Source organism: Cyprinodon tularosa, unplaced genomic scaffold (assembly GCF_016077235.1).
Source record: "Cyprinodon tularosa strain WSP-4 unplaced genomic scaffold, ASM1607723v1 ctg1471, whole genome shotgun sequence".
Classification (NCBI taxonomy): Eukaryota; Metazoa; Chordata; class Actinopteri; order Cyprinodontiformes; family Cyprinodontidae; genus Cyprinodon; species Cyprinodon tularosa.
The window spans coordinates 173,027-184,759 of NW_024038300.1; the positions used below are offsets into that span (position 1 = coordinate 173,027).

General features: G+C 38.7%; 1 protein-coding gene across 2 annotated transcripts in view; it reads right to left on the reverse strand.

Annotated features, from left to right (window-relative positions):
- LOC119779422 overlaps positions 1-11,035 on the reverse strand; it is a 180,391-nt gene extending 169,356 nt beyond the window's left edge. For both annotated transcript variants that reach the window (XM_038279074.1, XM_038279075.1), the window contains exon 1: positions 10,893-11,035. In XM_038279074.1, coding sequence (XP_038135002.1) covers positions 10,893-10,947 — 55 coding nt within the window. In that variant the 5' untranslated portion in view covers positions 10,948-11,035. The remainder of the gene's footprint in view (positions 1-10,892) is intronic.
- Positions 11,036-11,733: the final 698 nt, after the last annotated feature.

Sequence of the window (11,733 nt, forward strand, 5' to 3'; positions counted from 1 at the left end):
TTAGCTATTACTTTCATCATGTGGAAAGAAGTTAGTTGACTAACATGCAATTTCACAGGAGCAGGGGGAGACTTGCGTCAGGCTCCATGTAGGACAGCAGGGTTTTATTTACAAGTTTCTGAGTGAGTATAGCTATTGTGGATGTCGAAAAGTGTTTTATTTATTTATTTTTTGTTATTTTGACTTAGTGTGCTTTGGACATTGCCACTTCTGCTACAGCAATAGAGGTGTTCAGGACTTGCCGCCGCCTGTGATTGTTGTTCCTTCCCTCTTTTGCACAGGCAAAGTTTTTTTCTTCTTCTTCTTCTCCTGGCTGTGGTACTTGGGGTCCAAATGGACTCCAACTCTATGTTTTTCCATTTTCCAAAGGGACTGTGAGTACAACCAATTCTTCTAAGAAATATGAGCTCCAGCAGTGCGCCACCGAACAGTGCACCATTAGACTGAGCTATAAAATTCTGGGTTTTATAAATTTGTTTTGTTTTGAATTTAATTTATTTCTTTAATTTGTTGTTTTTTTATATATATACATTTGGGATATTCTGAGAGTTTATTGATGTATAAGAGAGTTCTTTAGCAGTGATGTTGACATTTCACTGTGAAACATTTCAAGCATGGGAGGGAAAGCTGACACATTCAGTTCAGCTGTCTAAGTTAACTGGGCCTCTACAATCATACTCTGGTACATATTCACAGTTATATTTTATTTTTTAGCAATCACTCATTCCTCTCCCATGCACAAAAGTGATTAGATATAAGCAGTGTATTCATATCGGTTGTTGCAAAGATCCAGGAACTGAATGAGAGGGCTACATGTGTATGGTTTGTTATTAATTGGCTATAAAGATGTAGTACATAAATGCATATTTAGGGTCACATGAACAAGAAACTCACTAAATATAAAAGTACAGCATGCATCACACAAATACCTTATCAAGCTCTTTCAGCTGGAAAAAATGGGCTGCAGGTTTGTTCTTTGTGAAATACATACAGGCCTCAATAAGAGAGGCCAAGTGGCTTATGCTCATTGGTACTGAAGATTCTGTTGAAATTGCTTTTTTTTTGGTTAATTATCTATAGAGCAGAGATATAATCACTGTTTAACATGCAGACTTTCTTTGCGTGTTGCTTTCATCAAATGATCAGTTGCTCAATCTTTTATCTCTTACTGGCATAATTTGTCAAAATTACTTAGAAAGGGTTAGATGTAGTTAAGAGGCCCTCTTGGGGAAACTGTGTTGCAAGAGACTTCCGGGGCCTTGTGATGTCATCGTAGTCTGATGTGAACTCTGTGGTCGACTCAGTGATCATCTGAGTTTGTGACCAGAGCCTCAGTTCAGGTTACAGCTATTTTTCTTTTTAATTAATCTTTACTGTTCTTTTGTGACTCACATGACTCTCTGTGTCAATGAAGCTCCCCCAGACTGAGCTATAGTGAAAAATTTGTTTTGTTCTGACTTAAGATTTGTAAGTCCAGTGTCTATCCAAACGAAAAGTCCATTGTTCATTTTGAAACATCTCCATCCGTAGTGTAGTCAGTGCTATTCAAACAAAATTAACATGCGTGCCACGTCTTTTTTTTATTCCTTTTAAGGCTAAAATGTTAGTAAACAAACAGAAAAAGACACACATACAGACACAAACAATGAAAAACATGTAAGACAACAAAACCCCCGTGGTGTCTCCGATTTCTCCAAAAAGTCGTAGGTTCATCATGTCATTCATTTAATGCCTCTGTCAGAATGACTGCTCTTAATGGCTGTCAGTGAGCCCCAGGGCAGCTGTGGCTACAGCGTAGCTTGCCACCATCAGTGTGTGAGTGTGTGCGTGAATGGGTTAATGACTGAATGTAGTGTAAAGCGCTTTGGTCGAGTCTCCTGACTTGAAAAAGAGCTATATAAGTACAGGCCATTTACCATTTACCCTTCTGTTATATCCCAAGAGCTCCTTCTAAATCCTGTAAAAATTCAAATCATATTAATGTTACATTAAAAACTATTCTAGATCATTTCAAAATGCACCATACACTTTCTACTTCACATGCATTCCACATATAGGACAAACAGACAAACATTGGCCACATAAAGTTTGTTTAATCCATCAGTATCAATTTTGATCGATCTTCATAGTGGAATTTTCCCAATTTCAACAAATAATCATAATTTCTTCACCAATCCGGTCTTAAGACCTCTGCACCAGGGCTTTTCAGCCTAATTTTAGGATCCTTGTTAAACTACATGTGCACATTTTTAGAAACCTAAGATTTATTTGCTCCTGTTAGACATCAAAATAAGTTTTCACACCACCTATGGTTTCCATGGCCCCTTCTACATCCCAATTTTTAAGTTTTCAGTTCACCACAACTGAATCTACCCAAGCAGGTCTTTAAAGCGTCCCTGGAGTTCTTACTCCATCAGTCCATGAGTCCCCCCTTCTAATTTTTGAAGGTGTCTGAGCAGGACCTTCAATCAGAATTTTAACTGCTACCCACAGCAGAATGCACAACTTACTTTTTTTTATTATTTTTCTTATATTCTGATGTACACATTTGCAAGAAAAAACATAAAACGAAATCACTCTGAGCAATTTCTCTGTCTTCAGATGTATAAAACTCTGCTCACTTCAGAACCAACAACACAGCAAAAAATTTTCAGGGTCACCCCCGAACCCGGCGAACCCCAGGACAAAAATGCTCGCCTTAAAGATTTCTGCTTAAAGTAAACCACAAAAGTTTTAAATTAAAATTCTAAACTAAGCCTTTTTACTCCTTTCCTACCTTAATAAAACTAAACAAAAGCAAAAAACAAAACAGGAACCCCAAGTTATGTCTGCTAATCTAAAGACTTACCATCCCAAGGCTGGCCTGGGAGCGCCTTGGGATTCCCCCAGAGGAGCTGGCCTAAGTGGCTGGGGAGAGGGACGTCTGGGCCTCCCTACTGAAGCTGCTACCCCCACGACCCCACCCCGGATAAGTGGCAGAAGATGGATGGATATCAGAAGCCCTTTTTTAATTTAGTCATCCAGCTATGTTTAATCCCATAATCTAATATTTTGTCAATTATCATTTTTGAAGTGGACATGTTACCGTTCATTTGAGACTACTTTTGGTAAGATCTTCTTGAAGACACTTTATTAGTTTATCAGCCCATAGCTTGTTACTTTGATTTGACATCAGTTTATGGCTGCACTACCTTATCTTGGAAACAGTAAAAATAGCACAAACTCATGACATTTTCTCGTTCATCTGGGTCTTTACAGTATACTGTATACAGCTGCAACATGCTCATCTACACAGAGCTAGAGAGAGAGAGAGAGAGAGAGAGAGAGAGAGAGTAGAGAGATAGCTTGAAAAAACAGGTAAGATAAAGATCACCTTTAAGAGGACATTTTAAAATATAATTCAGTCACATATTCTGACAAATAAACATCTGAACACTAATAATCATGTCATTCTATTTTGCTCTGTCTCAATTTCTAGGTGTTATTGAAGGCCATACATTGTTCAGACAGTAAACAAGAACAAGCAGCCTCTTAAAGGATAACCGGATTGGGCAGGCGGGGGGTTGCAGCCAGAGCAGCAAAGCTGCTTCAGCCGCGCATCAGAACTAACTGGTACAAGCAGCAAAAATGAAGCAGCAGACGCGATTTTGCTGCTCTTGCTGCGTCCGGTGTGAAGGCAGCATTACTTTGAACGGCCGGTTCACACCGATGTCGAGAGGTTGAAGTTCCTTTGTCAGACCTCCTGGAATAGCAGCAAGCACAGCGTTCATTTGTTTCACCATGTTTTTCACATCGGCTGTGAGATGGGCACGCATGGAATCACAGATTAACAGCGATGGTGATGAGTAGAAAAAAACCACCTGGTCTCCTTACATTCACCTCCCCCACACTGCATGAAAAGTGGGATTTTCGTCAATATGGGGGCACTGTAATTGCCCTTTGGAACTTCAGGTTAGCGGCCCAAGGTTTAAAGGACCTTTTTTCCCAGGCTTCCCCCAAAAAACCCCCGTAAATTGTCAAAAATTGGGCCTTGGATCTCTTTGGGGGCCCGGTTCCCCCCAAAGGAGGGGTTTTTTAACCAATTTGAAAATTTTCTAAAAGGGTTTAAAGAATACAAGAGATAAAGGCTCATTTAAACCCCTCTTACTTTTTTAGTTTTAAATTTTGTTTTATTTAAAAAAAAAAAAATATAGAGCCCAAAAAACAAAATTCTTTAGCCTGACAGAGCAATCCCTTTAGAGCATAATTAAAAAAAAAATTGCTTTTAAAGATAAAAAATAAAATGTGTCTGGTCAAAAATCCCAAAATTTCAAAATTACTTAAGTGGAAAAAGTTTCAAAAAAATTTGGAGTCTGAATGATTTATTTTTAAATAAACAGGGGCGCATTATCCTGTTGGAAGTAGCCAAAGAAAAATTTTGGGGTTACACGGTGGTCTTTAAGGGTCCGGCCAGGTCAAGTTCCGAAAATTGCAATGGCCCCAAAACAGGAAAAAGAACATCGAAAAAATTCCGGTTCTTTAAAATTTAAAATTTTACACAACAGATGGGTTTGACAAAAAAAATTTTTATACCCCAACAATTTTTTATTATTTTTATAAAAAAAAAAAAACTAACACCGTTTTTTTAAAAATGATTGGACCCAAAACTTTTGGGGTTATTCACCAACGAGGAAGCAGTTTTCTCAATCCCCACCCAAAATATTTTTTTTTTTATCCCAAAAGGGCCCTTAAACCCTTTAATCAAACCCCATTCAAAAAAAATTTCTTATTAAAAAGGAATAAAAGAAAATCCCCCTGAGTTTGGGGAGTAAGAAAACAATTTCCCTTAAAAAAAAAAAAGTTTTAAAATTACCTTACCCCCCGTTACAAAAATTAACAAAAATATATATATATTTTTTGGGCAAAAAATGAAAAACATGCTGGATGATGGTGGGTTTTTTTTTAATATGTCATTTTAAAAATTAAAACCCGCCCCACGGGGTTTTCATACGGGAATGAGTGACCTTAATTTAATGCAAATTTAAAGCATTTAGAAATTTTTTTAAAGGGGCCACCCAAAAAAGGGAACCCAATTTTTAAACCCCCCCCCCCCCCACAAGTTTTTAGTGTACTTTGAAATATGAAGGACCCTGAACAGAGTTCCCAAAGATTTCCGGGTATGTATGTAAACACACACACACACACCCCATATAATACGTATATATATACCCTCTAGCTTTTTCTGCCCTTTGGAAAGCGATGTAATATATCTGACGAAATTTTTTTTTTATAAACATTTTTTATTAAAAGATTATAAAAACTTCGATAAAAAATATTTAAATAATTTTAGTGCCCAAATTAAGGCCTTTAAATTTTAAAAAAAAAAAAAGAATGATTTTTTTAATTATTTTTATTTTATCCCAGGGAAAATTCCCGGTTCATCTCGGGCATTTCTCTGTAGGGTCCCAAAAAACTCATAGCGGGGGCGGCTTTGGAAACCACAGTGGAGGATGGTGCTTTGCCCCTTTTTGCAGGCGGGCTGGAGCGGAGAATGGGGGGTTTCGGGGTAAAAAACTCCTCCCTTTGGACCGATGGCGACTCGCATTTGAACAAGACGAACTCAAAAAAGGGGATGGGTAGCGGTTTTTATATTTTGAAATTTCGCCTGCCCCAGGCCAAAAAACCCGCCTACCTAAGCTATTGGGTAATAGCGCCTAGCCCATTAGCCTTTTTCCTTAGTAAAACCTTTTTCAAGAACAAGCCCTTTTTTAAAATGCCCTTTTTTTGATTTACAAAGGAAAGCAGAACGCCCTCTTCACAACTCCCGGGGACTAAAATTTCAAGGCCCCTATTTAAAGGGGCAAGGGTAAGTTTAAAGAATATGCCCTTTTTTTTCTGGCCCCCGGTAAAAAGGCAAGGATAAAGGGGGGGGATACCGATCATACTTTAAAATTTTGTTTTCAAAAGACCTTTCCCATTTTCCCCGGGGCCATAAGCAAGTCCAAATTTGCAAAGATGTTGATAAAGACAATTTGTTGGGAAGTGACCCTTTTTTTTAATGTTTTTTTTTTCCCTTCCTTGTTACTGGACTTGCGGTTTTTTATTTTTTTATTTATACCACTCCATTTAATTTTTTTTCCCCGCCTTTCCCGTATACGTAATTTTTTAGACGGTACGCAGGAGCCCCAGATTTTTACCAGCCAGCCAACAGCTGCCGTGCCGGAAGGGAATCTTTCTCGGAAATCGGGCCCCGAAAGAAAGAGGGGGTAAGACTTTTTTTTGGGGACTAATTTTTTAAGGGGGCAAATTTAAAAGATGTGTTGTGTTCCCCTAACCCCGTTTCCCCCTGATTCCCTTGTTTTTTTTTTTTAGCTGGGGTTTTAAAGCAAGGGAAAAGTGTGCTAGCAATGAGGAATGGGAAATCCCGGAAGTCCCCTTCCTCGGGGGTGTTCTGGATGGATTGTAAAGGGGCGCCGCCATTTTTCCCGGGCCCCATCCCTCTGAAAACCTGTGTTAAACTGCAGTCCCGGTTAGAAGCGAGCCTTTTGTACAAGGGGCCAAAGAAAGTAGGCGTCTGCACATTTGGACCTGCCCGGAGGGGGAAAGCCTTTTCCCGTTAAAACCCCCAACCCCGAGGAAGCAAACGGAACCCCTTCACGGACTTTTAATTTTTAGAAACGCATGTGTTTGGATCGCTTTGTATATAGTTGGTGTGTTTCAATTAAAACTTTTTTCTTTGCATAAACAGCTTCCTGCCCAAATTTTTCATTTTTTTGTTAAAAAAATTTATTCATGTCCTTGATGGTCACATAATAAAATTTTTGTAGGTTTTTGTTAAAGGGTAAAAAAAAATCCCCTACCCATATGAATTTTAATTTTAAAAATAAAGAATGAATAAATTTTATGAAATAATAAAAAAAATAATATATTTTTATATATGAATAAAAAATTAAAAATGTAATTTTTTATGTAAAATTTTAAAAATTTTATGCCCAACCAATCCAAAAAGCGACTTTTACTTGTTTTAAAAAAAAGGGGTTGTTTTTTTGTTTCCAATACCAGTAAAAAATTAAAGTCCCCGGCCGGTTGGGGCCCCGTTTTTTTGGGTTTTTCCTTGGGCCCAAACCCCGATCGATTTTTTCAAATTTTTTTTTGAGAATAGTGGGGTTTTAGCCCAAAAACTGAGAAGGTTTAATTTAAGCCAGACCCGGCCAGGGCCGCCCCGGGGGTTTGCTGCATTATATTAAAATTTGGGCCATTAGTACAGCTGATCGGGTCTCCACATACGCAGAGTCCGTTTCCGACAATTTGGGCACGACAAACCGCGACAAGGGGCGGGGCCCCAAATTGTCGGAAAAATTGACCCCCCCCCAAAATTCCCGGGAGATCTGCGGGGGGTTTTAAAGGGGTTTTTACGGGGAACGGGAAAAACTCACTTTTCATGCAAAGGGCAGCCCCCTCTTTCATCATCTCCAATAAGGAATGAAGGGGTTCTGAAAAAACAACCCTACCATTCTTTTTTTAAAACCCCCAATCCAAAAGCCCCCCCACCTCCCCCTTTTTCCCTTTTCATGGGTGGTCTCAAAAACGTCCGCCAAGGGTAACCAAACACACCATAGGGGCCCGCACCGCACATTTTGAGGGAAAAAAAAGACGTTTATATGCGTCTTATAGTCCCGTAAATACGGTAACTCTTTCTAGGCTGCCATTCCCCTATGTGACAAAAGACAAAGGGGGTGTGAGTGAAATTGGAGTTTTTCTGTAAAATTGACAGACGGTAGTAGCCACGTTTGCTCAGCCATGTCTTTGTCTAAATACGTCGGCGCCTTTTCTTTTTAGGGCTTTCATCACAGGACTGCACAAATTACAAAGGCAGTGCATTTCACTCTAGTGAGCTCCATTTTCCTCTTCTTCTGGTTTGGCTTCATTTAGAGAGTAACGCCATCTCATTATGGAGCTGAGTCAGACATGGTTTTTAGACGTACAGTGTGAGCAGAGCGTCGTGTTGCATAGATACATAGAACATGCATTGTGATACATAGGTCGTACAGTGTGAGCTATAACTGCGTGCAACGGTGTACAGTCATGGCCAGAAGTATTGAGAATGACACAAATATTATATTTTCACATGATCTGCTGCACTCTGGTTTTCATGTGTGTATGTCAGATGTTGTCATCACATACAGAAATACTATTGCAATCATATTCTGAGTAACAAAAGCTTTTAATGACAGTTAGAATGAGTTAATGCAGTGGGTCAATATTTGCAGTGTTGACCCCTCTTCTTCAGGACCTCTGCAGTTCTCCATGGCATTCTCTCAATCAACTTCTCAATCTGCTTGGAAGTTTGTAGTGAATCTGGGAAACATTAGCCTGTCTTAATCAGTTTAATACATTTTCCCCTGAGATTTTTCAACAGTTAGCTTCCCTTCGCTCGCTAACAAAACAGAAGCTGCTGAGTTAGACATGGCTCTGACATTTGTTGGGACATGGAGGTTTGTATTTGAAGAAGGCTGGAGAAACTTCGCTCAGCTGCTGTCACCTTTGACAACGTAACATAAAGCCACAGGAGTCTCTCCACCTCTCTGAGGAGGGACTGAGGTCATATGAAAAGTAAATAAAGTGTTAAACTATTTTTGTTGTTAAATTGTTGAACCAAACTTAGTTTAGAAAACTAGAAACTAAACAACTGTAATATCATCTATATAACACTGATATAAAGTGGAGATTCTACTTTCATTGAAAATATTTTTTTGAGTCCTGGATGTTTGGAAAGGTGAAGTGACAGCATCTGTCTGAGTGTCATTGGGATCAGAAAGAGAAACAATGACCTTGACAGGCTGCCACAGTTTGTTGAATTAAACATATTTGCAGTTTTTTTCATTTTGGTAAAGAAAAGGAAACGTCTGACTTAATTTTACAGTGATTTCAACATGTTATTGAGGCACCACTTATGCTGATCAGGTAGTGACAGACTGACCAACCAGCTGGATAGAAGGGGGGGTTCAAAAACTGTCTAAGTCCTTCTAATTCAGCTTTAAACCTAAATCTTTATACAAGGGTGCAAATAAGCAAATGCTTTTTTTTTTCTTCTGACCCCCCCAACACACATGAATACATTCGAAAGATAGAACCAAGTTTAATAACATCTTTAAACAAGAACTGACACAAGATAATCCTTTAATCACTTCTTAGAATCAGAGAAGATGCATGAAGACGACCTTCCTGTCTATTAGTTCTCATCAAAGTTGTCCTGATCCTTGATAGCAGCTTGTTGAGGAAGGACGTATTCTGCTGAAGGTTCCCCTAAAATAAACATACAGCATCTTTATTCACAGCTTAGAGTGTTTTGAATGCATCAGCAGCTCGTACTGCACCTTGTTCAGCATCTGTAGAGCCTCTCATGGGTTCATACTCTGAAGCATCATCTGTCATATTGAAGAAGTAAACTGTTACTCATCTCATTCATGAGTGTTTATAGCTTTCCTTCATGTTCTTGATCACAAAGACTAAAAATGAGCAAGATAGAAACCTGACCAGCAGCAGGTGAGGAGTGGGGATGCTGCTGACTCTCATCCTGGTCGACTGCTGCAGGATGTTGGAGCCTGGAGTGAATAAAGATGCTTATTAGCAACAAAAATCTATTTCAAAATAAGATCATATTTAGAAATAAAAACGTCAAACGTACTCAAAACATACATCTGAAAAGAAGAAAAGAATTACGAGAACTCCAAAAAATAAACTAAACCACATCATGACCTGCAACAATGTAGAGGGAGAGTTAAAAGCATTAGGCGACCAGAGGCGCACCTTGTCAACAGGCAAACCAAGCAACTGCTTGGAGCCCCGAGCCGCTGGGGGGCCCCCGAGAGCCAGCTACTGAACACCCGGTAGATAAACAGCAACAGGCGAGCATGAAGTGGCAACGCTATAGTGACTGAGGAGATGCACAACTGCATATAAAAATTCCGATTGGATGGAATGTTGATTGACATTGGCTTTGGCCAGTCAAAATCCAGCCCAGCCCAGCCCAGGTGGATGACTTCCCTTAATGAAAATGAACGTGGCCTAGCGAATGGGTGACGTTGTAGGCCTATCGTTCAGTAAATTGGAAAGCAATTATGTAACTAAGCTGACGGAAAATGATTCATTTTCCATGTCTCAAGAGAGACTTTAAGGACTGGCGCTTATTTCCATAGAATATAGTGTGCAAAGGTCTTTGGATCTGGAGGACTTAGTGTCTGCATTTGCACAAGAGAAGGCCCGTAAGCAGCAATTCTGGAAGCAGTATAGGACACCAATAATTTCACGACACGTACTATACTTTATATTTTGTACAAAGTTTATATTGGGTTTTTAAAGTAATTTACTGTTTTCTTTTATTTTATTATACATTTATTTTAATTTATTAGCTTATTCTTTACTTTTATTCTTTTATATTTTCCAAAATAACAAGGTTGTTCATGTTTAGAACATTTGGAATAAAAAAAAAGGTTTTATTTAATACATTTTTCATTGGTGTCAGATTATTTATAGCCTAACATAATGGTGATGAACACTGGTCAGTAGGGCCCCCTGGGATTTTTTGCTTTGGGCCCCCACAGACTCTAGAATCGCCTCTGTAGGCGACAGTGGGCCAGACCTTCATCTGGAGTCACAAGTTTACATTCAGTTCAACTTTTACTGCAGCCTCCATTATATCCAACATTTAAGATCTAAATCATTTTCATTATATCCCTTAATCTTAGATCCTCATTGCTTGTTAACTTCATTATTCTCAGTTCCGTCCCGAACTTCATATTCTATACTTGATCAAACTGATGTATATTTATTTACCAACAGGCTCTTGATTCACCAGCATGTCAAACATAATGTGTTCATTGAACCACAAGGATTCATGTTTCTGAACATACCTTTGTTAGAGAGGCTGTCAGTGTTTCTACACCTCAATGTTTCTGATGCTGACATCTCACTGACAACATTAGAGGCATTGCAGGTGACTGTTGTGTCTCCATCTTGTGGTGTGATGTGGTAATGCAGCTTGGGGCATTCATGTGGTTGGTTTCCTACAGTCAGGATCAGGAAAAGTAGTCAGAGTCAAAACAAATTAGACACTCTGGTTAACAGTAACATGTTATGAATAAACCTTGAGAAAGAATGTGGTTTGTTATGGGAAGAAGCTATGTTTGGTCTACAAACACCATCATGCAGAGAATGGTGTGGCCTTCAAGGTGAAACAGACCCTTCTCCTCATATTAGTTAATCTTATCTTCAACATTTTTGTATCGCAGCATTAAAATAACTTCCTTGAGGAGAACAGAAAAAATGATTTTCTTAGCATAAAATCAAAATTTCTCCTTGGGGAGTTGACAATTCCCTAGGACCCTCAATCTTCTCAATCTTCTCTCCTCAATCGCCTAAACTGCTGAATTAAATTTATAGTTCATGTATTTATAGAGTCTATATGAAGGAAATAGAACAATCAACCAAGTAAGGCTCAGCATATGAGCTGATCAGCTTTATTACAGTCTTTCTACCCAAACTACTCAAACTCAGTCATCCTGGTGTTCAGGGTGCAAATTTAAATCTCATATCAAACACAGAATCTAAAATGGACACATCTGTATCAAATCACTATAAACAATGAATTCTATTAGGCTTAAAGTTTATTGTCATTTTAGTCATTAAAGATAATTCTCTCTACTGAAGCTGTTGTTGTTATCAGTGTTTCATTAAAGGTTATTTCAAAAATAT